The 22,583-nt window shown below is 42.1% G+C and overlaps 1 protein-coding gene across 6 annotated transcripts in view; it reads right to left on the minus strand.

The window, feature by feature from the left end:
- Positions 1–3,530: 3,530 nt before the first annotated feature.
- The window catches only part of CTNND2 (catenin delta 2), a 1,155,395-nt gene continuing 1,136,342 nt past the window's right edge, over positions 3,531–22,583 (minus strand). For 4 of the 6 annotated variants that reach the window (XM_019521196.1, XM_019521179.1, XM_019521165.1 and 1 more), the window contains 4 exons: positions 18,275–18,406; positions 10,432–10,491; positions 8,156–8,229; positions 3,531–6,606 (listed from right to left, as the gene is read on the minus strand). In XM_019521196.1, coding sequence (XP_019376741.1) covers positions 6,346–6,606; positions 8,156–8,229; positions 10,432–10,491; positions 18,275–18,406 — 527 coding nt within the window. In that variant the 3' untranslated portion in view covers positions 3,531–6,345. The remainder of the gene's footprint in view (positions 6,607–8,155; positions 8,230–10,431; positions 10,492–18,274; positions 18,407–22,583) is intronic. The other 2 variants (XM_019521188.1, XM_019521172.1) reach the window with 1 other exon arrangement.

Below are 22,583 nucleotides of genomic sequence, written 5' to 3' on the forward strand. Positions count from 1 at the left end.
CCCCTCCTACAGAGAACAACATATAAATCAGCACATACATGAAAATGAGTAGATGCACAGTATTTCAGATAACATTGCAACCCAAACTGCAAAACCATCTGTTGGTTAAATGAGAGCCCAAGGCTGGTAGACCATTAAAAAGCATCCTCCTCAGTATTTGTTTAAAGGAGTGACACCAAGAAAAAGGAGTAATCATATAGTGAACAAATTCAATAAAAAAAAAAAATCACCATTGAGTTTTCCTTCCTCTCAGAGACCCTCATTAGCAAAAATGGAATATTTAAACTGTTCTACATAAAAACGGCCCCTGTTGTCAGGCCTTACCCTGACTGGCCTGTCTTCCTGCCCTCATCCTTCCCAGTGAAGGAGTTTCATACTATGTCTTTGACTTTATATGATTCTGAACCCCTTCAAACCTCAACTTGACTTAAGAGAGCTGTTGTAAGTTTTGACACCCAATAATAGAAACACAAAACAAGGTGGAGAAGTTCTGCCGCAGCTGTGAATGAAATAACATCTTATAATTCATATAGTAATTCACAGATGGTCAAAAACCTAGGGCAGAAATGGTAAAATAATAATGGCTAAATTCTCTCCTTCTGGAAAATGCTCAGTGCTTCACCTAGTATTTGGTTATTGGGCTATATTTCCACCATATTGCTCTGTTTAGGGCCAGGCCTCCTTCATTGTCTTTGCGTTAACTGTACCTCTGAGTCCTTCATGATCTCCTCAGTGATATCACACTTGCTCAGGTCTTTCACTATCACCTTTCATGTAGTGAGAAACCATATTCTGTTCATGGCAGACTGTAAATTTTAGGCAGAAGACTCCTATAATTATTGTGATTGACTGCTACAGCCAGTCTGACTTCATTTCAGCCCGCAGTCCTGTTATTTTCAGACGTGCTGACTGTAGCGCACGGAGGTTGCCAATGAGGACTGACAAAAAGTGAGATCTCTTGAAGTCTATGTAATCCAGCTACTTGGATCTATTGCTGAAGAGATGTGTACTCCATAAGTATTACAGACTTTAAATATAGAGCTGAGTTTACTCAGGCTGTATTGGAGCTTGAGGTTGATACCTTTGGCCTTGTCCTACACAAATGGAATGCAATAGTCACACAATTTTGTCACCTTCCCCTGAATCTTTAAAGTAATTTAGTATAGTGTAGGTAGTATAGAAATAATACCATTGAAGAGGGTAATACAGTTCTTGAGGCCTTTTTTTAGCCTAATGATTTTCTAACTTTTCTATCATTCTGCCTGATTATTTTTTTAAAACCTAAATTGAATAGAAAACTTGTAAAAAATCAGTCAGCCAGTCTCTTTGTATACTCAGAATAGGACCATATCCAGCTCGGTGTTACTTGGAGCACCATTGTGGGTACGTCATTAAGAGACTATAATCAGGACAAACCACTTGGCCCTCTGCTGCTTAAGAAAGTTCACCCGCCCCCCTTCCCCATATAAAACAGACTCCTGGTTTTTTGCTTACAGATCCCAGAGTTAAACAGATTGGGTACTAGGCAATAGTTACTTACTGTCTTCTTTCTTGGCCACTTAGTAAAGCATAAATTCCCATTGTGTTTACTATAAAGTTCTTGGTGAAGTCAGCATTCAAACTTTTGTCTACTGGCATGTCTAGCTTGAGGAGATCACACTTACAGTTGACATAGCCTTGCCAGCAAAATGCATGGTGTGAACCCATCTCTGTTAGTTGACAGCAGTTTTTCCCATTAGAGTTTCTGTCATCTTGGGGAGCTGGTACAATGCTGATAGCAGAAATCTCCTCCTCCGAACAGAACTGTCCTCACCAGGGAGCCTGACTACTGTAGCATTGTCACCCTGGTTAAATGAGCAGAAGCCCCTTGTAGGGTAGCCAGGGCAGAAGAAAATGATACACCTGTGGGTCAGTAGCAGCTTCTCTTCATTTTAATTAGAGGCCTGATCCACAGCTCATTGAAGTCTTCCCATTGGCTCAATGTATTTTGAATCAGGTCTTAGGTGAAAGCTGTGCATTTGGCAAGTGGCTGGTTCATGTTTTCTTCTAGGAGAGGCCTGCCCAGAGTCTTTGGTTAAAAGGTGAAGGAAAACCATATTGTCAATATATTAAAACATCAAGTGTAATGAATCGAATTATTCAATTCATTATTGAAACCAAATTTGGAATCAGGTGATATTTTGCTAGACTATTATGCATGCAGTTATAGAAAAGAATGACTCACAGCTTTCACTTGTGCATCTAACACCAGAGGTTTGAGTAACAGCATGGTGTTGAGGCCATTCTGACGATGGGGATTAAACACTAAGGGCCAGGACTGGTCACTTGTTTCCATCAGGGACCTTATGTGGTGACCTGAGACAGAGGCTATTCCATTGCTCAGCTTGCTGCCTAGGTAGGCTGCAGCTGAAAGTCTTCTATTGTAAGTCCTCTTTCCCTTTCACTTAGTCACCTGCTGAGACTTCAGCCTGATGGTTTGTTCCAGCATAGTCCTCCCGTTCAATATTTAGTAAAGTGGTCTGCTAGCAATATTTGATGCCTGAACTACACAAAATAATCCCAGTGGGTAGTTTCCATCCCTGGTAATTACAAGATGCCCCACTCTTTTCATGGACTAACTAAAGTTAGTAGGGGTCTTGCTTTTCCTTCTCTGTGCTCCTCTCTTTGTAGTAAATCAGTAATTAGGGAATTTTTCCTCCCAGTAACCCAGTAAGAGGGATAAAATAATAATGGTAGAGGGGTTGAGCAGGAGCAGCACCTGGCTGCAAGTGTAGTTGTCTTCAAAAGGTGATAGAATGTGTATTCTGTAGTTTCTCACAGTGCCACCTTGTATTTATCAAAGACTTTGTCTTTTCTGTTATTTAGCTTAAGAGAGTGGTATCTTCTAAAGATTATTATAAGTTGATCTAAGAAGCTTATTAGTCATTGGCCAGAATATGTTATAAATATTTGAATACTCTATGGCTTAGAGCTCTTATATCAAGGTTTTCTCACGTTAGTTCGTTTTGTTCTATACAAAAGGTTTAGCTCAGAAGCAATATAGGGTTGTGTTGGGACCAAACCCCCAAGCCTCAAAACACTCCATTTTTTCCTGTCAGTTGTTTTACCTGTAGAAGTGAAAGTGCATAGCTATGTAATGAATAACAAAGTAGGTCATGTGCAGGAAATATTTAACACGGTGTTCCTGACAAAGAAGCAGCTCACTAGTGAGTCATAACTTTTGCTTTCAAGTTTAAGGACATTGCATCATGAACAGCAGTACTCCACATTACAGTAGACTTTAATAATAAAAAGGTTAATATAAGTTAATCTCTGTACATGCTAGCAACACGTACAGCAAAACACAGTTTTTGGCAATCTATAATTTTATAGTTCTTTTATGCAATTTTATGCTACCATTAATTTTTCTTGCTGAAATATGTTTTTAAAATAAAAATGTACATTCAGTGTTAATATAGTAATTTAGATTGTTTTTTAAAGTATTGAATACACATTTGATTTAATTCCTTTTTTGAAAAAAATAATATTGGTCAAGTTGGTACAAATTTATTAGTCTTGAGACAGGTTAACCATTCCTTCCAGCCCATAAAGAACAGTTTAACAAAACAATGATATTTAGATAGCTCTACACCACTGATCAAGATTCTAATATGAAGCTTGTTTTAAAAAAAAGTCCAACATTTGACAGTACAACAAATGCATTTTATTCATTTTTGGAACATTGCCTCTTTTGCTTTTTTTGTGGTCTATTACATGTCTGAAGGGAACAGCAATGGGGTATAATATTTTTAACCCCCTCCCCCCATATTAAAAAAATGCATCCTCCATACTGGATTTGTAATGGGAGCTGGCACTAGATTGCCAGGGCTGGAAAGAAACACTTTCCCAAGACCCAATATAGCAAGAACAAATGTCACTAGTTTGAGCACTTGCCACTGCCAAAGTATGGAAACAAAATACAACAAACCATGGACAAAAAGAGTCTTGTGACACTGTGTGGCTTTAATTCAGTATCTATTACTTATTTGAGAATTGCTTCATTAAGAAAACTGAGAGGGGGCAACATGGGCATTTTCACAGCCTGAAGAATTGAAATAAACCCATTTTGCAACAATTTTATGCCTTTTGTGCTGTAGCTAGGGTGCCTTAGGCCTATTTAGGAACTTGCTTCAGGCGATAGAAGTCTGGTGATTATAGTTAATCAGGATGCACTTCAAGTTCTGGGTTATGGTATGTTCTTTTCAAATAAAAAACAGTTCTTTAATACTGAAAATGTGCTTTGTTCAAAAGAGCACTGCAAATGTTACTTATTCAAATCAATTTAATAAAGAAAATATAAACAGCCTGTGTCCAAAACTATGAATAATATTTGCATCTAACTCAATATACATCTGGCCCACAGTGCCCCTCCCTTTTATATTTAATTTTTTTCTGCATGCAATTTTCCCTGTTTACAAAGAGGAGACACTGTACACTGCCAAAGAGTTTCGGCTACTGCACTAGGTTACTGATAAACCAAGTCTACATCACAATACTTCCACCAATAACCTGTACGATTTCTAGCCTGTGGTACAGGTAATGATTTGAGAAAGATTTTTCCACCTCTGGGATATAATTCAAACAACGCTGAGACTCTTACAGTGAATAATCACAGAAATATTTGTATCCTAAAACAAATTAAGTAATTAACAAATATTCCACTTGTGGTGGTTCTAATTGTGTGAAGACCATACATTATAACATTGTTAGCTGGATGATGTGAATATTTTATAATGTAGAATCAAATTTTTATTCTAAACTCTGGAGGGACATGGATATCCTTCCTTTTGCTCCACATTTTTAAATGCGTTCACTATCTTTTATTAACAGTATTTTTATCCACGCTCTAAATTGTAAAGAAATGATCACTCGTTTTCTATCAGAGGAATGGTTTTGTTTTGCTGTGATAAAAATGTCCTAATGTCTCAGTGCTGGGCCCTCAGCCAGATGTAAGAATTAACCATGTGGGTCTTTATGACTTGACATTCTCCCTTCCTTCAGGAAGATGGAGAGAAAGCACCACATCTGCCTTGAGCTCTTGCTCTTCTAGGTGGCTGTAGAGAGGAAGGGACCCTTAAAGGGAATGACCCCAGGAATGAAGAAATGGATGAAAGTTTGGAAACCTTCTACTTGGAACTGGCCTAATGTTTGGAATCACTGTCAATGGTGAATACTGTGGTTGAGGGGAAATTACATGTTGGAGTTTCCACTGTAAAAAATATCAAATAAAAAATAAAATAAAGCTTGAACAAGGAGAACAGCAGATGAAAATAACTTGTACACCACACACATACACACATACACTCACAGAATATTATGCACACACAGACGTACGTGCACACAAGCAAGAATGTGTATTTTGTATGTTCAGTTCTTGGAAATAGACATTCTTAGCAAATATGGATGACAGATCAATTGTAATTTATTTTCTTTTAACACTGTATCATCATAAAGAAAACTGGTATAAATGAAAAAATCTATTTCAAATATCTACATCTAAAATTTTAGGCAGTGAAAAAGCACTTTGTTGACAAGGAGTGTGGAATGATGAATGTTAACTGTCAGAAACTGCTGAATGCCTTTTTTTAGTTGCCACAAACAAATTCACATATCAGAACGAACAATACTGCTAAATATTCCTTTTTGTTTTTTGTTAAAACGCACTGGGGAAAAGAAAACAAAAAAAACCCTGGAAATTCATACATCTTCCAAAATTTTGAAATTGAAGCAATATTTAGAACCATAGATGAAGAAACACTGTGGCATTGGTGTAATATACACAATGCACTCGTTTTTTTTATCTGTAATGTACATCAAATACTTTACAACAATGCATTAACAAAAGGCAAGAAACATCTTGCTGTACAGAGGAAACCCCAAATGCAACTTGAAGCCTAGATTCACAATGAACGAGGATATTAAACAAAGTGTGAGAAGCTGTTCCCCATAAAGTACATAAGCTGCTCAGTTTCTTGTGCTTAACTCTTGACCCACATCCACTGTCATATTCTCCCTCCTTCCTTCAGCCACATTCAGTACACAGCACTGTTATTTTAGACTCTATAAGACAACAGTAAAGTTGTCCCACACTGTAATATATATTTGTATATATATATTTCTTTCTAATGACTTCCATATTTAACTTGCATTTCTTTTAGCCTTCTAAAATCTCTTAAATTTTTCCATACTGGTTACCAGGGCCTTCCTATGGAACAGGCTTTAACAAACTAAATTTGCAGGAAAAAAATGTCTTGTGGTATGCATGCACATGCACAGTTCCTGGAGCTTCTGTTTCTTGCCCAAGCCTCAAACCCAGGAATCTGGAGAGGCTGGATAGTGGCTTGTTTCATAGTTAAGTTCACTGTAGGGACGAGCAGCTGAATAGAAGTCGACGTAGTTGCCGGTTGACTTTAGTCCCAGGTGCATGTTATATTCACTTGCAGGGGGGCGATGATGCACTTGGTCCTCAAAGAAGGACTCATCATAGTTTCTTGTCGAATTCTGAAACGGCTGATATGGTTCATAATCTTTTCTATTGGGCTCCTGTGGAACTGGCTGTGTTGAGACCTATACAGATAACAATACACCTGGTATGTTAGATCTGGCTAGCACTGGACAAGAGATTTATGGAAGCGGAGCAAGTATAAAAGGTTGTTTTAGCTCACCAGGCTAGAAATAAGAATATGTTCAGCACCAAAGTCATTGCACAAACCCTTTCTTAGTTCTTCTGAATGAAATCCACACTTCTACTTTTCCAAATAATTGTTTTATATTCCTGTGTGTTACTACTGCTAACAGAAGAGCTGGTTTTCTTAATGAGACAGTTAAACAGGAAGTGGAGGAAAGTGTCACAATTCAGGGTTTGAACCAGATGGTTTGGCAATATCTTGGAGGATCCAAGCAACGTGGCTTGTAGCCACTTGGACTCAGTAATGTTCCTAAAAAAAAAAGTCACTTGTACTCAGCAATGTTTTAGAGATTCATTCTGTCTCTAAAATAGGACAGCACTTGGGATTCACACTCCTGATAAAGTTTCCAAAATAAGGAAGCCAGTGTCTATGATGGTGCTCTTTTGGATGTGTGCACTTGACCCTTGGAACTGGATGGACACTAGGGCTGTGTGAAACAGCAGCATTCCGCTTTGACATCCGTTTCAGCAGAACAGTGTTTTGTTTCAAGTTTTGTTTTGTTTTGAAAACACTGTTCCGTTCTGTTTTGTCAAAACGGTTTTGCTGTTTCGACGCTGTTTCAACGTTTCATTCGGGTTGGGGAAGGGAACTCAGCGCATCACAGTGCTGGGGAGGGGAACTCAGCCGGGCTGCTTCGAAACTCGAAATGTTTCGAAACTTTTGAAACATTTCAACTGCCCTAATTTCGTTTTGAGGCTGCTTTGAAGCCCTTTGTTTCATTTCAGTTTCACTGTTTCAAGCTCAAAATGAGTTGAAACAGTGTTAAGATGAAACAGCCGGCGAAATTTCACACAGCCCTAGTGGACACTGCCAGGTTCACAATAGCAAATAAACTTTTTTGGCAGGAGTGTCACAAATTAGAACCACACCCTCCCCGAGTGCCACTCTGATCCCTTTCTTCTACCTGCTCTGCATTCTGCTCCCTGCCCTGTGCTTGCCTGATCTGCTGCTCTGCTTTCTGCTTCCTATCCTATCTGCTGCCAAGACCCTATCCCTTCCCCACTCTGCATTGTCCCAAAAACAGAGGCTGCTGGTGCCACTGGTGGCAAACGTGGCATAAGCTGGCCACCTCTGACTTAGGTTCCTTCTACTAACTGAGCTGCTGGAGCTGAGTGATCAGCTGTGAGCCTGAGACGTTTGCGTTTTGTAGGTTACATCACATGTCTGTAATCAGTATATGTTTGCATCCTATGCTTGTTACAGCTTGTTATACATTTTGGATTCATGGATCCAAAAATTCTCTGCTAATGCAGAAGACCACAACCTTTATGAAATCAAAGAAATTGCTACCACTTGTACAAGAATGTATCCCTTGCTTTTCTATACCTCTCTGTTACATGAACACATTGTGTTTGCTTTAACTGGCAAAATAACAAGTGCTTTGTAATATTCCGCATGGAAACTGGTGTTTTACTGCACTCACATACCTGGTTGTGTTTGATATCTTCAGCAGGTGCACCATAGGAATTCCTGTACAAAGTTGAGATTCCAGTGTTTTGAGCTACAGAGAAAAGCAAAAGGGGAGAAGTTTTACCAGACACATATCTCTCCAGAACTGTTCCATCAACTGTTTGTTTTTTAACAGCCTTTTCACAGCATATACTGCACAGGGTCTGCTTTCTAAAGACAAACAGTAAAACATGTATCCTGAGTCCTAGTGTAGATTATTTTAAATCCCGGTTGAGGGAAACCACAAAGAAAGAAAGAACAACAAGTCTCTTTGAAAGTGAGACCATAGGGTGGGGAGAATTTAGTCTGTTCCATCTTTTGTAATGACTATTTTAAATAGAAATGCAGATCAATACACGGCCCATAAAGAGCATGTGATGTAGAGAATACTAAAGATATCCTACAAGAGATGTGCATTTAGATAAGCAAAGCTTATAACACAGGCCAAGCAAGTTCATCAGAAGGAGGAATGGCTTTAGGAAGTGGAATTTGGCTGCCTAGCAACTCAGAGATTGCTAAAGCAGCTGTTCAAAATAAGCACAAAATGACGATAATATTAAGAAGTAACTGAAAAATCCCTTAGCATTATCTGTTTTATGCAGTTAGAGTAGGAGGATGCCTATAACAATAGATGCCCCAAGTGATCAGGGCACCAATTGTTTCCCACATTCTGCTGCCATGACCTGTTCAAAGTAAAAAGTTAAACTTCATGCTGGAATGTTTGTGTGTGCACGCATGTCTGTGTACTTTTCTTAGAAACAATATATACCAGCATCTTTTCAAGACAGGCTGAGAGTACGGCAGATTTGTTATAATTTTTCATGTATAAAATTATATTATTGGAGGGTCATCTTTAATTCACCCCCCACTGCTGCAGGGGGGACAAACGGGAGGGGGCAGTTGGAAAGGTCAAGCAGCTTGCTCCCTGCTTGTGCCTGCCCCCGTCTGCCCCATCTTACAGCCTCAGCCCCACCTTCTTCCCAGCTCTGTTTCTCCTCCTGCTCCTCCACCTCAGCCTCTGTGTTCTCCCTTCCTACTTTTCCCCACCCTCTCTGGTTCCCCTTTGCACCCCAAGTCTACTTCCTGCTCCTGCCCCTTCCACATTGGCAGGCTCCATTCCTGTTCTAGCCTGGGGCACTGAGCATAGCCCTAAGCCTGTGTGGGCTGTACACCACTGCTATGGGGCTAGGCTGGGGCTATGCTCAGTGTCCCAGGCTAAAATGGGGAGAAAGCCTGCCAGTGCAGAGCAAGGATAAGGGGGGAAGGGAGAGGGTCAGGCAGGGAAACAGAGGCTGCATGGGACAGGGTGGAGGGAAGAGGCTGCAGGGGGAATACAGCAGGGTGCAGAGGCGGGGGGGGTGGGGGTGGTCAGGGAAGCAGGGCAGGCAGCAGCTGTGGAGATAGCCCTAACCCTTATTAGGGATGAGAGCCTAAGTCTGTAACCCACAAGTGCCCTGTACACAATTCTAAGATGAGGGGCTTTATCCCCATGTAAAATAGGGAAAAAATACCTCACCTTAAAATTGAGTAAATAAGGTATAACTCTTGTTAGTGTTTGTACATAAATATTATGCTGAACCTATGGATTTCACACCTAAGTCAATAAGGAAACTTGGTAGGCAAATAGCAACAAGCAATAGATTTTAGTTTACACACATTGTTTTATACCTTTCTACATGGCAACTCTAATATTGGTATATTAAAACCCCCTGGCACTTTTGTTCCCTGGATCAGGTTGGATGTTGTTATACCCATTAATAAATAAGCTGCAATGATGCTTTTCTTATGAGGAAAAACTGTTTGCAAGGGAAGAGAGATGGTTTAAATATGATCCACATGTTGGTTCCCAGGAAGCTGGTATTTGTGCATAATGAAGTGATCTAGATGATTCAGCCACTGTGTGAAGGAGGATCACCGTCTTGCTGTTAATTTAAGATCATTGAGAGAACTGAGTTATAAGCCTGAAAGTGTTGAGATGAAGCCACACTTCTGCAGACAAGAAAAACACTGTCCTTCAGAGCTGTTCATATTTTCAGTAAAAATGTCTATCTCCTGTTTCCTTGCAAGCACATATTTAGCCAGGAGATGTTTCCTTTGGGTCAGTGATGACCTGACCCTGTATCTGAGGTATATTCTACTAATGGATTTGAAAAAGACTTATGTAAATGTCACATTTTCCAGAAGAAGAAGTGTAGGATTTGTGTGATTGCTGCAGGTCACTCACAGTGAACACAAGTAAAGAATGATTTCTTACCCCTGGTTCTTTCAGATGATGCAGTCAGTCTGATTCCCACTAGAGGTGCACATGCAGGTCCTGTGTATAAGATGGAAAATTTTCACTAATGGTGTCTGGCACAGAGGCATGTGTACCCTGAAAGGGCAAAAGACTGGAGAGGCCCCAATTTTTACCACAGTTCCTTTGCAATTCAAAGTCCATTTTTCTGTGGACTCCAAGCAGTGGGGATGGAGGGAGGGTCATGGGATCCATGCTGGCTACATTACAAAGAGCTTCTGCTACTGAAGGATAAGCAGCTGTTCTTTCTCCTTAGACCATACACCTGTGTGAATCCCACTGTGAATGACTGGCAAATAGTCTCTTATGGATGATTCAAATGGGAAGTACATTAGTGCAAGACCCGTCTCAGTCAAATATGGATTGGAGTACTGCTCCTTCAAACTTGACATCAAACCTAGCTTCCATGCTAATGGTGAGAGGGTCAACAGAAGTCAAAGAGTTGCTTCGTGTTGCTGCTTTCCAGGATTCAGATAATGGCATGTTCTTGAGGCAAACTGAAGATACTACTTATGACCTAGCTGAATGAGCACTGACATTCAGAGGGAAAGGTATCATGAGATGACTGATAGCCATTAGCTAACAGTATTGAGAAGCTGGAAGCAATCACGAAGAGATTGGGTGGGTGGTGGTGAGATGTAAAGAGCTCTTATTATCAGTCTTTGCCTGGGTAACAGAAGATGTCTTGTTCCCATTGACACTCCCAGTTTTTCCAGAAACTTGCCCTTGGCCATAGGTGTGAATAGAGAGGAGTGTGTGTCACCAAAGTTGGTGATGGCAAAGCTTTCCTCCATGCCCTAGGCTGCTCATCATCTCCAGTCCTTGTGGCTTGCTAGTTTTACCCTTGAGGCTTTAGGTAGTTTGTTCATATGTTTGGAACACTGAACTCATTGCATCTGGATGTCTTGGCTCTGTATGGATCTGTATGTCTTAGTGGCACAATTAATTTGTAGAGGTTTTACTACAGCCTTTGGTACTGTGGGAATCTGCCATACTGGTGTAGCTAGTATCTGTGTTTGATTCCAGGTCTTTCCTTGGTACCATCTTTTTCCATGTTGATCTTCTCAGTTACCTGCCTGCCAGATGTTTTGTGACGTTGGCTTATCCATTAGCCAGACCCAGGACCTCCACGGTTTAGGATCTGAAGAAACCTAATGGTTTTCTCTCACACCTCATGCATACTGGTTCAGATTCTTTTTTGTTTAATACCCACATGTCCACAATGGCTGTACACGTGATACATTTTCTTGCATAAGGATTCAAAGGCAAGGCCCCTCCCTCAAATCCTTTTTACAGCCTCAGGCAGCAAAATACAACCTGAAAAGTACCTGTTCTGTAAGCTTTTTGCTTTAGCTAAATTTCCTCAAATTCTTCACAAAACCTTTGGGAGTCTCCATTCTCTGATCCCGGACTACCATGGGTACAACTGTCTTGTCCAGAATGAAAATTTACAGCTGGACCCCCATGAACAGGCTGTCCTGACATGCTGGATTCCAAATCTAAAGGTTTCAATTCCTACTCGTCCCTTTATTGACTAGTCACATTGAAAGATACACACAGCAGGCGCCTCTTCTGCTTCCAAGAGTTTGATACAGTGAACAGATGTTCAGTGTCCTTTTCATTTTCCTCAAGAATGTGTAATTTGCAAAACATGTAGTTGAAGCATTATCTGCTGAAGCAATCAACACAGGATACATACTCATGGACTGATTCAAAACCAATTCAAAACCCATAGGCCTGAATCTGCCTATACTGCAATGGGCTAATTCTACTGGAAGAAATACCCAGAAGGTGCCTTTTTTGCATAATAGGATAGCTGGATACCTTAAGTTTATTCCCCGAGAGGGAACTGGTATCAATATTAATGTGTCAGTCACAAATTCATTATTTTAATCTGTAAATAGATCACTTACAAATTGTGGAGCCAGTCATTTAACATAATTAGACCAAAAAGGCATGTTAATAGCTTGGAAATGCCAACAATTCATGAAACAGAAACATGGACTAGTTCATTTGAGACACAGAGAGAGCTTAATCCCTTGAGGAAATTTAAAAGTCAGGTTGCATAGCTGCTAGCAATACACACAGCCCCGCTCCAGTGCCTGCTTCTGACATGTAGCCCTTTTAGGGAACTATGGCATCAAGAAATAGCTGTAAAGGCTGCCATGCTTGGATGAACAGTTGACTATGACTGTCGAACAGCTATCCAAACTGAGGGCAAGTGCAAATAGAGGGGGAGAGAAAATGAAAAAAGGAGATGAATAGATCAGTGTTTTCATAGTTTCATAGTTTCTAGGGTCGGAAGGGACCTGAGCAGATCATCTAGTCCGACCCCCTGCCATGGCAGGAAGAGCACTGGGGTCAAATGACCCCAGCAAGGTGGTCATCCAACCTCCTCTTAAAAACCCCCAGGGTGGGAGCCTGCACCACCTTACTTGGAAGCTGGTTCAAAGACTCTAGCCGCTCTGACTGTGAACTAGCGCCTCCTCATGTCCAACTTAAACCTTCCCTCCGCCAGCTTGTGACCATTGTTCCTGGTCACTCCTTGCGGCGCTCGGGGGAACAGGGACTCCCCCAGCGCCTGCTGATCCCCCCTAACCAGTTTATAACAGGCCACAAGATCCCCCCTCAGCCTTCTCTTTTGAAGGCTGAACAGGTTCAGGTCCCGCAACCTTTCCTCATAGGACCTACCCTGCTGTCCCTTGATCATACGAGTGGCCCTCCTCTGGACCCTCTCGATGCTGTCCACATCCCTCTTAAAGTGCGGCGCCCAGAACTGGACGCAGTACTCCAGCTGCGGCCTGACCAGTGCCGCATAGAGGGGGAGGATCACCTCCTTGGACCTGCTCGAGATGCATCTGTGGATGCACGACAAGGTGCAGTTGGCCTTCCTAGCCGCCTCCCCACATTGCCGACTCATGTTCATCCTGGAGTCAATAATGACTCCCAGATCCTTTTCCACCTCCGTGCTGACAAGAGGGGAGTTCCCCAGCCTGTATGTGTGGTGCCTATTGTGGTTTGGGCCTCAGTTACTGAGATATTGTATATAGACAGTAGCACATAAAACTATCCAAAGAAGAAAGATGAGAGAGACGAATTAGAAAAATGGGAAAGGAAGAGACAGAGAGAAGAGCTGAAGGCAATATGGTGACCCTAGGGAGTGAGGTGTCACAGAAAATGGAGCAAGAACATTGAAACTGTTTCATTCCTGAATGTTTATGTTGGATGAGGTAATTTCAAAATTAACATTTTATCACACTGGTGTTATCTGTAGTAACAATACATAAATAAAAATGAGTACAGCTGATGCTGAGGTTACTATATTCCTAGTTAAAACCAGAGAGTTTGTAATGGCTAGACCAATACAGTTTGGGAAGGACTTTGAGGTCTCTTGGAATCAAGGACACTACATAAATCTAAAGTATTCTGATTATTTTATAGCATGCTGTGATGATATAAGTCAAAAGTTATCAAATCATTTTCCTCAGCTGTCTTCTGAGAAGTGTGCACTGATAACCTTAAAACCAGCTTTGAAAAGGATGTAATTAGATGTTTTATATCACTGACTGAAGTCCTTTCCATATATCTTATGATTCATGGTTTAAGATTAACATTCAAGTTTCACTTTCCAAAAGTGCTGATTCTGGACATGTTTATAGACACGTTAAAATCAGAAGTCACTACCCTGATGCCCTTATGAGCACAGTCTGATATTCAGTGAAAAAGTGAGGATAAATCAACAGATCCAGTCATCCTCTACTTTTGTTGCGTGTTCTGGTTCCTCCATGATGCCCAACAGAGCTCTTTTTCTGAAGTCTAGTTCATAGCATGAAAGTAAAACAATTTAGTACCTCATACATATCAGTCAGCAGTGATCTGCTTTTTTATAATTACTAGTTTCTTGTGCGGTATAGGACATGACACTGGCATATGAAAATGCTCCTTTATATGACAGTTTCTTAGAATAATACATAAAATAATAAATAACAAAAAGCAAAGGTTTCTTTCGATGTAGTTGGAGAAAGGTATTTAAGATTCATTTCTTCCTGTTTGTGATTAGAATATTTTTTCAGGGCAGCTGGGACAGGTGTAAGCTAATAGATGAGTAAACCTGAACCCTGAGAAGCAAAGAAAATACATATTTAAAGTAATCTCAGAGTAGAGAGAGGTAGTTAGCTGTGTCAGTCTGAAATCAGGCAGAAGGCAGGGCAAGGTGGCATCTTAGAAATTAACTTGTTCAAGGTGCCACTCTTCCCTGTCTCCTGCCTAAAGTAATCTGGGGACAGCATGTTAAAGACTCATCTTCCCCTAAGCCCCCCTGTACACACTATAGGTATTGTACAATAAACTGGTTAATTGTGTAATTAACTGAGGCTAGCTACACATGGAATGGCAGAGACTACAGGTAGGTACAGCAGGGTCTGCCTGGCTTTCCTCTGCCCTTCCCCCCCGCCCTCACTGCTTGCTGGACAAACATGGATCCCCCTCTCCCTCCTTCCTACCTCCCACAACACAGACTCTAACCCCACGGACCCTAGGCATGTGGTATGCTAGCTAACACTAAGAGGTGTCTCTGTGTGTGAGTGACTCCAATTTCACTGGCACAGGCAGACAGAACAGTGACCGCTTAGGGCTTTTTGGAGCTACTCAACAGGTCAGCTGTTAAGCTGTTTAAGAAGAGTTTGAATTAATGGAGAGAGACTGTAGTTTTGCTGATGAGGTCATAAACACTATTATCAGCCCTCTGCTGGTTTGCTCACCTGTCAGTTTGCTGCAGACACTATAAAGAATCAGGGAGAGGGAGATTGAAAAGCTCCGTATCATCAACAGATGCATGCACTGAACAACCCCCCATTGCCTCAGAGTGCTAGCAGAGGGCTGGCAGCACTCCCACCCCCTGAGCAGCCAGTGGGGAAAAGCCTGGGATGGTGCAGGCAAACCTGCCTAGTAAGAGGTCCTGTTGGGGCCTGGCCATGCCCCACCCCTCAGCTCAATACTGTAGAAGGGAAGGGAGGGTCTGCTCTATACCCCCAGCTGCTATCCTGAGCCACTGCAGGTATGTTCCTGAATTTCCTCAGTCCAGAGAGGATGTTCTGTCCAGTTAGAAACCGGTTCAGCCTAGCCAGGTTAGACTAACCTGCAAAGATTTAATCAATTCAGGCTCAGACTTTTTGAATGTCTGTCCCTATCCTAACAGAACAGAAGTTCAATGCACATAAACTAGTTTCAAAATGGTTGAAACTGGCTTAAGATAAACCTGGTTGAATGTAGTATCAGAATTAACTGATTTGGTTCAAACCAGTTTATAAAACTTCTGTCCCAGACCCCTTCCTGGTTCAAGTTAAATCAGAGTCCCAGCATCACAGAATGCTTTGCAGCCCTCAACTGGGCTATACTGTCTTCTCCAAAGAGCAGGGGTGGCCCAGCCCCTCTGCTCCATAGTTGGAGCAGTGAGGGCTGGCTGACAAAGGGGTAGGAGTAGGAGCAACCCTGGCTGGGGATGTAGCCCAGTATACGGGGAGGTACTGCCCCTCTCCCCCCAAGCAAACACCCTAGGGTATGGGGCCAGGGAGAGGGTTAAACACCCCTTCCACCACTCAAACTTACTGTTGGCTGCAACTGTGGACTACAAATCCCAGAGGCACCTGGAAGCAGGAAGAGGAAGTGATGAGCAAACTTGCAGAGTCCTGCTGCTGTAATTCTGGACTGCAAATCCCAGAAACCTCAGGGGCAGCAGGAAGAGGAAGTGACCATACAGCCAGAGAGCCATGCTGTAGCGCCCCACAGCTTCTTGCCTGAGCCACTGTATGCATGCGGCTGCATTTCCTGAATCAAAGGTAAATGTCTGTTCACTTCTGTTTCAATTTAATCTGTGCAGTTTAGAGTAACCTGCAAAGATTGGATTTATTCAGCCTTGGGCTTTTTGACGGTCTGTAGTTAGCCTTCATGAATGTGTCCAAGGTCATGATAGAATACAATAATAATTGGACACAGACCTCTGCTCCTCTCAGATCCTGACTCATCTTCTTTATTGCATCTTCATGCAAATTTAGACAGTGGTTTGTAGGCTTTTGGTTATCCAAGTACTATATAGCACTTGGTAACTAATGATTCAATTCCTGAATGCAAGCTCTGGGACAAAGAATGTAGCCTAGTATGGGTACAACTGTCTTGTACCCATGCTGTCATACTCAATAAGTATGCTGATAGTGTCCTAAATGAGAACAGGAGGAAACAACCAACAGGCGTCAAGAGACCTCTACAAGGCCACAATATAATACAATAATACAAAAGGTGGGGCTACTCCTGGTTAGAATGTATGACTTGCATTGAGACAGCTCCATTGTGCCTATGCAAAATAGATTACATAAGGCTAACTGATAACTGATACAGGAATCAGGAACAAAGGAACAGGAATCAGGAACAGACTTCCAGGAAGTTTGATGAACAGTTGATCAGGGGGTAAGATTAGCTCAAAGCATGCAACAGTTCAAAGTGCTAAGTTGGTTCATGAGGAGAGAAAAGGCCTTACACATAAATTACACAACTGCCTCCACTGAAAAACTAGGTAGAGAGAAAATCAGTGCTGTGAGATTATAAATGACAGAGCAAACAAATCCCTGGTGAAGCTCATAGTAATGGCTGCTACATGAGAATGTATTTATCCCAGTGCTGGAAAGCCAGACAACATTCAGTATGGACGCAGCCATTAGACACTGTAGCTAAGTACAGTCAAAAAGCCTGAGGCTGAATCCTTCAATCTCCACAGGTTAGTCTAAGCTGCATAGATTGAACCAATAAGCAAGTGAACAGATATTTACTTTTGATTCAGGAAATGCAGCCATATGCCTGTAGCATCCCAGGCCAGAATCCAGGAGGCACTAGAGCATGCTTCCCTGCTCACCTGGAGCAGACAGCTTGGGCCAAGGCTAGCCCGCCCACCATGCAAGGGGGGAGAAGAGCTGCAGGGGGGAGGTGCAAAGCATCCTGGGATGCTGGGGGACTGTGAGTTAACTTGAACCTGGAGGGGATCTGAGACAGAAGTTTAAATAAATCGATTTAACGTAAATAGGTACGTCTGATACTATATCCATCCAGATTACCTTAAACTGGTTCCAGCCATTTTGGAAGTGGTTTATGTGCACTGAATTTATGTTGTGTTAAAGATTTGAACCATTTCTGATTACTTATACTGGCTTATGTGTACTTTCTATCCATAGCCCACCATGGTTTCAAAAGCTGATGCAATTTGGTTTTCTGTATTTTGCTTAAAAAGAAAATAAGTATCTAGCAAATCAAACACAAAGCATTTATTAAAAGAAGTATTTATGAACAACTATTACACTTAGGACAGAGTTCCTTCTCCCACTGTGAAATGATGAGGCATTAAAAAAAGTCTTTGGACTTGAAAAATGGAATCACGTTGGCTACTTCTCTGCACCTCAGGCTACAATTGAGAGTTGTTACATTTAAAATCAGGCACTATTTCATTTGCATACAGATAAAAAATACATAGACAAATATTTATGTAGAATTATACAACCCCAAATAGATGGAACCATTGTAACAATGGTGGAGTTCATATGGTACCACATCAAGAGCGCATACACATCTTTATTTTTTCCTATGACTTTTATAAATAATTATACTTCACAAGAATATTAGTAGTTTCAGTGCTATATCTGTGGAGTATTGAAACATCGGAAAAGTTGATCCCTTTCTCTGTCTCAGTAAATTCAGCCAAGCCTAGAAAATGTATCTATCACAATTGATTTATATATGTGATGTGTAAGCCTAATCTCACCTGTCATGGTGTCTTTCCTGGAAGTGTGTTCTCCTTTATTTCCATGGTAAGTGGCATTTGTTCCAGTTGATTCATAGTCTGTTTTCCTTTCTTTTAAACTGATCATTTCCCGAGGTGAGGCAGGGGCACTTGCTAGATAATAAAGACAAATTTATTTTTCTTTACTCATATTACTGAACAACATTTTAACACTGAGATAGCTAATGTACTAATAGTTACATTTATTACTATGCAGTAATTAAGGTGAGTGAAATGCATAGATGACAGACTGAATTTGGGAGGAGGTTAGAAGAGCTTCTGTTTCAAATGTAGGAGAAACATGCATTTCTTCTGAATGCATTTCTGCATTTTTGTCTGCATATCTTGATTTACAGTTTTGTTTACAAGCACCATCTGACATGATCATACTAGAAAAATATTTGCAAGAAAACTATACTTTTTGCTTTCACCTTTCTGTTTCTTTATGAATCTGTCAATATTTTAAATCATAGGCTGTTTCATTTTTCCCTACATAGTCAGTTTTTATTGAAAAGCCACTTATAAGCATCAACTGAGAGGACCAAAACTTTCATTAAAAGTTTCCTCATTTCATTACTTAAATATTAACAGGAACTGTGTAATGGTATTGAGAAAAAAATTAATCTTCATGGAAAACATATAGATAAATGCTTAATACGTGAAAATAATTAAAATAATCTGATGTTGGTAAGATGGTTATAATGATTCCTATATACAGCAACTACTATTAAAAACCTGGCATCTACAAAACTACTGTAGAATTGTTACAAATAATTTGTATTTGATGTTTTAAAATTTCTGAGATTTCATGTCAAACTGCTTTTCAAATGCATGTTTTCCTAGACTGGAGTAACAGCATTTACTTATATAAAGTGACTAGAAAATTCTTAAAGATGATCACCATTTTTAAAAATATGATTTTCTGGACACTTCTATAGTGCTAACCACTAGAATTTAGGGAATAGCTGTATTAATGTTTTATGGCAAAGTGTTATTAATAAAATTAAGAAATGTTACTTCCTGAGTTTACTAATTAGGGCATGTTAATATAGTTGTTAGACTTTTATTTCTCCAAAGTTAAGTTTAAAAAATAGACAGGTTTTTCTTTCAGACAATTACCAGTTTTGCATTCTTTCTTAAACGGTAAAAGAGGTTGGATTATATATGAACCTAAGATATTTATCTCTCCCAGAATTTAGCATCAAATAACCCTGAACAAAACGAAGGCCATAGCAAATTCTCCTCAGGTATTCTGTGTTCTGCACAAATCCACTTTTTGGTAATTTGTGGTATACAGTAGGGGTGTGCAAAGCAGCCCCTATTCAATTCAGATCCAGCCGGAATCAGGGACAATGATTCAATTCATTGATTTGGCTCACTGTCCCCGATTTGATTTAGCTGAATCCGAATCTAAAGATTCGATGCTGATTCGGAGAGTCAGCGATTTGGACATAGACATAGCTTTAAAAGTTTTTATACATACCTTGAGGTAGCAACATGGCTCATGGTCATTGTGATGCTGGGGTGCACAGGAGTGCAGGGGGGACCTCCACATGCTTGGCGGTGAACCCAGAAGTGGACTTCTGGTACACTTTTGGGTCTGCTGGGGAGCATGCAGGCCCCCACCCCCCTCCCAGAACCCCTGTGTGCCTGCCTGGTCTCCAGTAGGTATTCACCTGCTGTCTTCACGCATGTGCCTGATATCGACCATGACGTTGGTGTTAGCCCTCCTTCAATGAACCCACAGTCTCTCTGGGAAAAGCCCTGAGACTCACCTGCCACAACTTAGATGGTAATTTCAGGGGTGGGCTTCCCCTCAGTGGGCTCACTCGGACAGACTGCAACCCTCAGTGGATCTCCATAGGGCTCCGCCTCCCCTACACCCCATCCACACGCCAGCCTTCATAATGACTGCCGCTGTTCCCCGGCTCACCTTCCGGTGTCACGTTGCTCCTGTTGAGATGCTCCGGACTGCTTGATGGACCTCTGACTAGGTGTGCCCTCTGACTAGGACTGTCATCTACCGCCCCTCCTCTCTTTCGGAGCGTTGTCTTTGCCCCGCCCCCAGCCCTTAGTTCAGGGCCTTTCGGGGTGCCCCTGTCCTGGCCTCAGAGCCTCTCAGGGCTAGTTCTTATCAAAGGGGTATCTGAAGGCCCCTTCGTAACTGGGTCAATGAAAGGAAAATAAAAAGGAAAGAAAAAAAACCAAGGCTTTCACCCTTGATCCAGGGCAGTGTCTGGTCTACCCCTTTTCTTACAGTCTTCGGTGTCCCTTGATGTGTCCCCCTGCTCTTGCCTCTGCTGGAGGCTCTCCCTGGTGCCCCTGCTTGGGATCCCTCAGCATCCCCTGGCATAGCACCCGCCCGGTGGGAGAAGCACCTCCAGAGTCCTTCCACTGCAGCAGTCCCCCCCGTCTCCCTCGATGCTGGTTTTTATCCTTGCCAGGCAGCCTTTGGGGATGATGTCACCTGCTCATGCCAGCTCGAGCTGGAAGTAGGTGCGGCTCACAAACTGTGCAGCCATTTGGAGCGGGTGTGTCATGTCCCCTCCTCCGTTACCTGAAACAGGTCAGTCTGCCCTGGTCTCAGGGCTTTTTATGGTGGGGTGGGCTGTCCCGTACCCTGTCCCGCTTTGGGGGGGCAAGTCCCCTTTCTCCCGGTGCTTATCTTCCTGGGACACCGCGGCTTGCCAGTCAGCCATGGGGAGACCTTGGGTGCCTCCCCAGACCCAGGAGGCACCAGTCACAGAGCCGTCAGGGCATGGGGGGCCCCGTGGCACACTTCCTAGTGGACCCAGAAGTGGACCAGAAGTGGTTCTGTCCACTTCTGGGTCTGCTGCCTAGCATGCTGGGGAGCCCCCCACACTTCTGTGGGGTGCTCCATGCACCCGAGTATTGCAGCACTCTCAAGCCTTTGCTACCGAGAGGTATGTAGAAAAAAACATTTAAAGCTGTGTCTATGCCCAAATGTCCAAATCTCTCTGAATTAATTCAGAAGGTTCTGATTCGATTCAGAGCGATTAAAGGGTCCTCTGATTCAATTTGGATATGGCGATTCAGCCACCGAATTGGGCCAAATCTCCGCCGAATCAAATCAGGGACGAAAGCTTCGCACAGTCCTAGTATCCATTCCCCAGCTCAATACATCAACTGATTTTTGTTCTCCCAGGCAAAATAAATTGTGGTATATTCTTTTCCATTATTATTGGTCATATGTACTCTTACATGCTAAATCAATCTGGTTTTAAGAATTTTTCTTTTTACCTAGTCAATAGCACAATGAGTCTTCAAAGGAACAGAGAGCAAGAAGGATTTATTTTTTCCTGGACTAGCAACGAAGTGGAGTTTGTTCCTCTAGTAGTAAGTAGAGTCTGTCTGTCTCATGAGACAATAGAATTATACCAAGTGAGACATCAATACGCTGATGTAATTCTTGCTTGAAAGATAAAGCAAAGCTGGAATGACCTCTCCATGTTGTGAAAGTTTGGGCAGTATATGGAGACACTGAGGTGCCTGCGCACCAATGTCCCTGGGCCGCCCCTGGATGGGGGTGGAACTGGGGTGACTGCCCCAGGCCTTGTGCATTGGGGTGCCCCACAGAGCCGGGCACAGCAGCTGCGGTGACTCCACACTGCTGCCAGCTTCACATCTGACCGCTTGGCATTCCTCCCCCACCGCTGAATCTGCCACTGGCTTCCTCGCATCTGGGGGTGGGGCCCTGTACAGGCTGATTTGCCCCGGGCCCTGCATTCTGCTTGGATTGTCTCTGAATGTCCCCCTCTCAACCTTGCTGGTTTAATCCAAAGGAAAGGTAGGTGCCGATATGTATGGAACCAGCTTGGTTGTAGGAGCTGCTGGGTGGAAATGGCTTCATGCAGAAGAACACCTTCTAGTCTTACCCCTGGCATGGGAAATGCCTCTAAGAAGTTGTGGAATTGAAGCCTACTCCATGATAGGGTAGACCGGGCTCTTTAATCCCACTTGACAGTCAGTCTAGAAGCAGAGCCCTGAGAGACGGACAAATAGCAGCTACTTTTAATACGGTGCTGATTCAACATTGTCACAACATAGGCAGTCAACAGGGCTATTAGGTCCCTCCTCCTCATCTCTAATCTAAATTTTCTCTGCTGCTATTGCTCCAGCTAATAGCAGGCTTTTTGTTTTAACAATTGTTTATAAATCAGGCTCTTAATATGGGGAAATCATTGGTTTAGCAGAAAAATAATCAAACTTAGTCTTTTTCTTTTGCTATCCAGCTGGAAATCCAAAAGAAAAAACCCTTTATAATAAATAA

This window comes from Gavialis gangeticus, unplaced genomic scaffold, assembly GCF_001723915.1.
Source record: "Gavialis gangeticus isolate Ggan-Ray unplaced genomic scaffold, GavGan_comp1, whole genome shotgun sequence".
NCBI lineage: Eukaryota > Metazoa > Chordata > Crocodylia > Gavialidae > Gavialis > Gavialis gangeticus.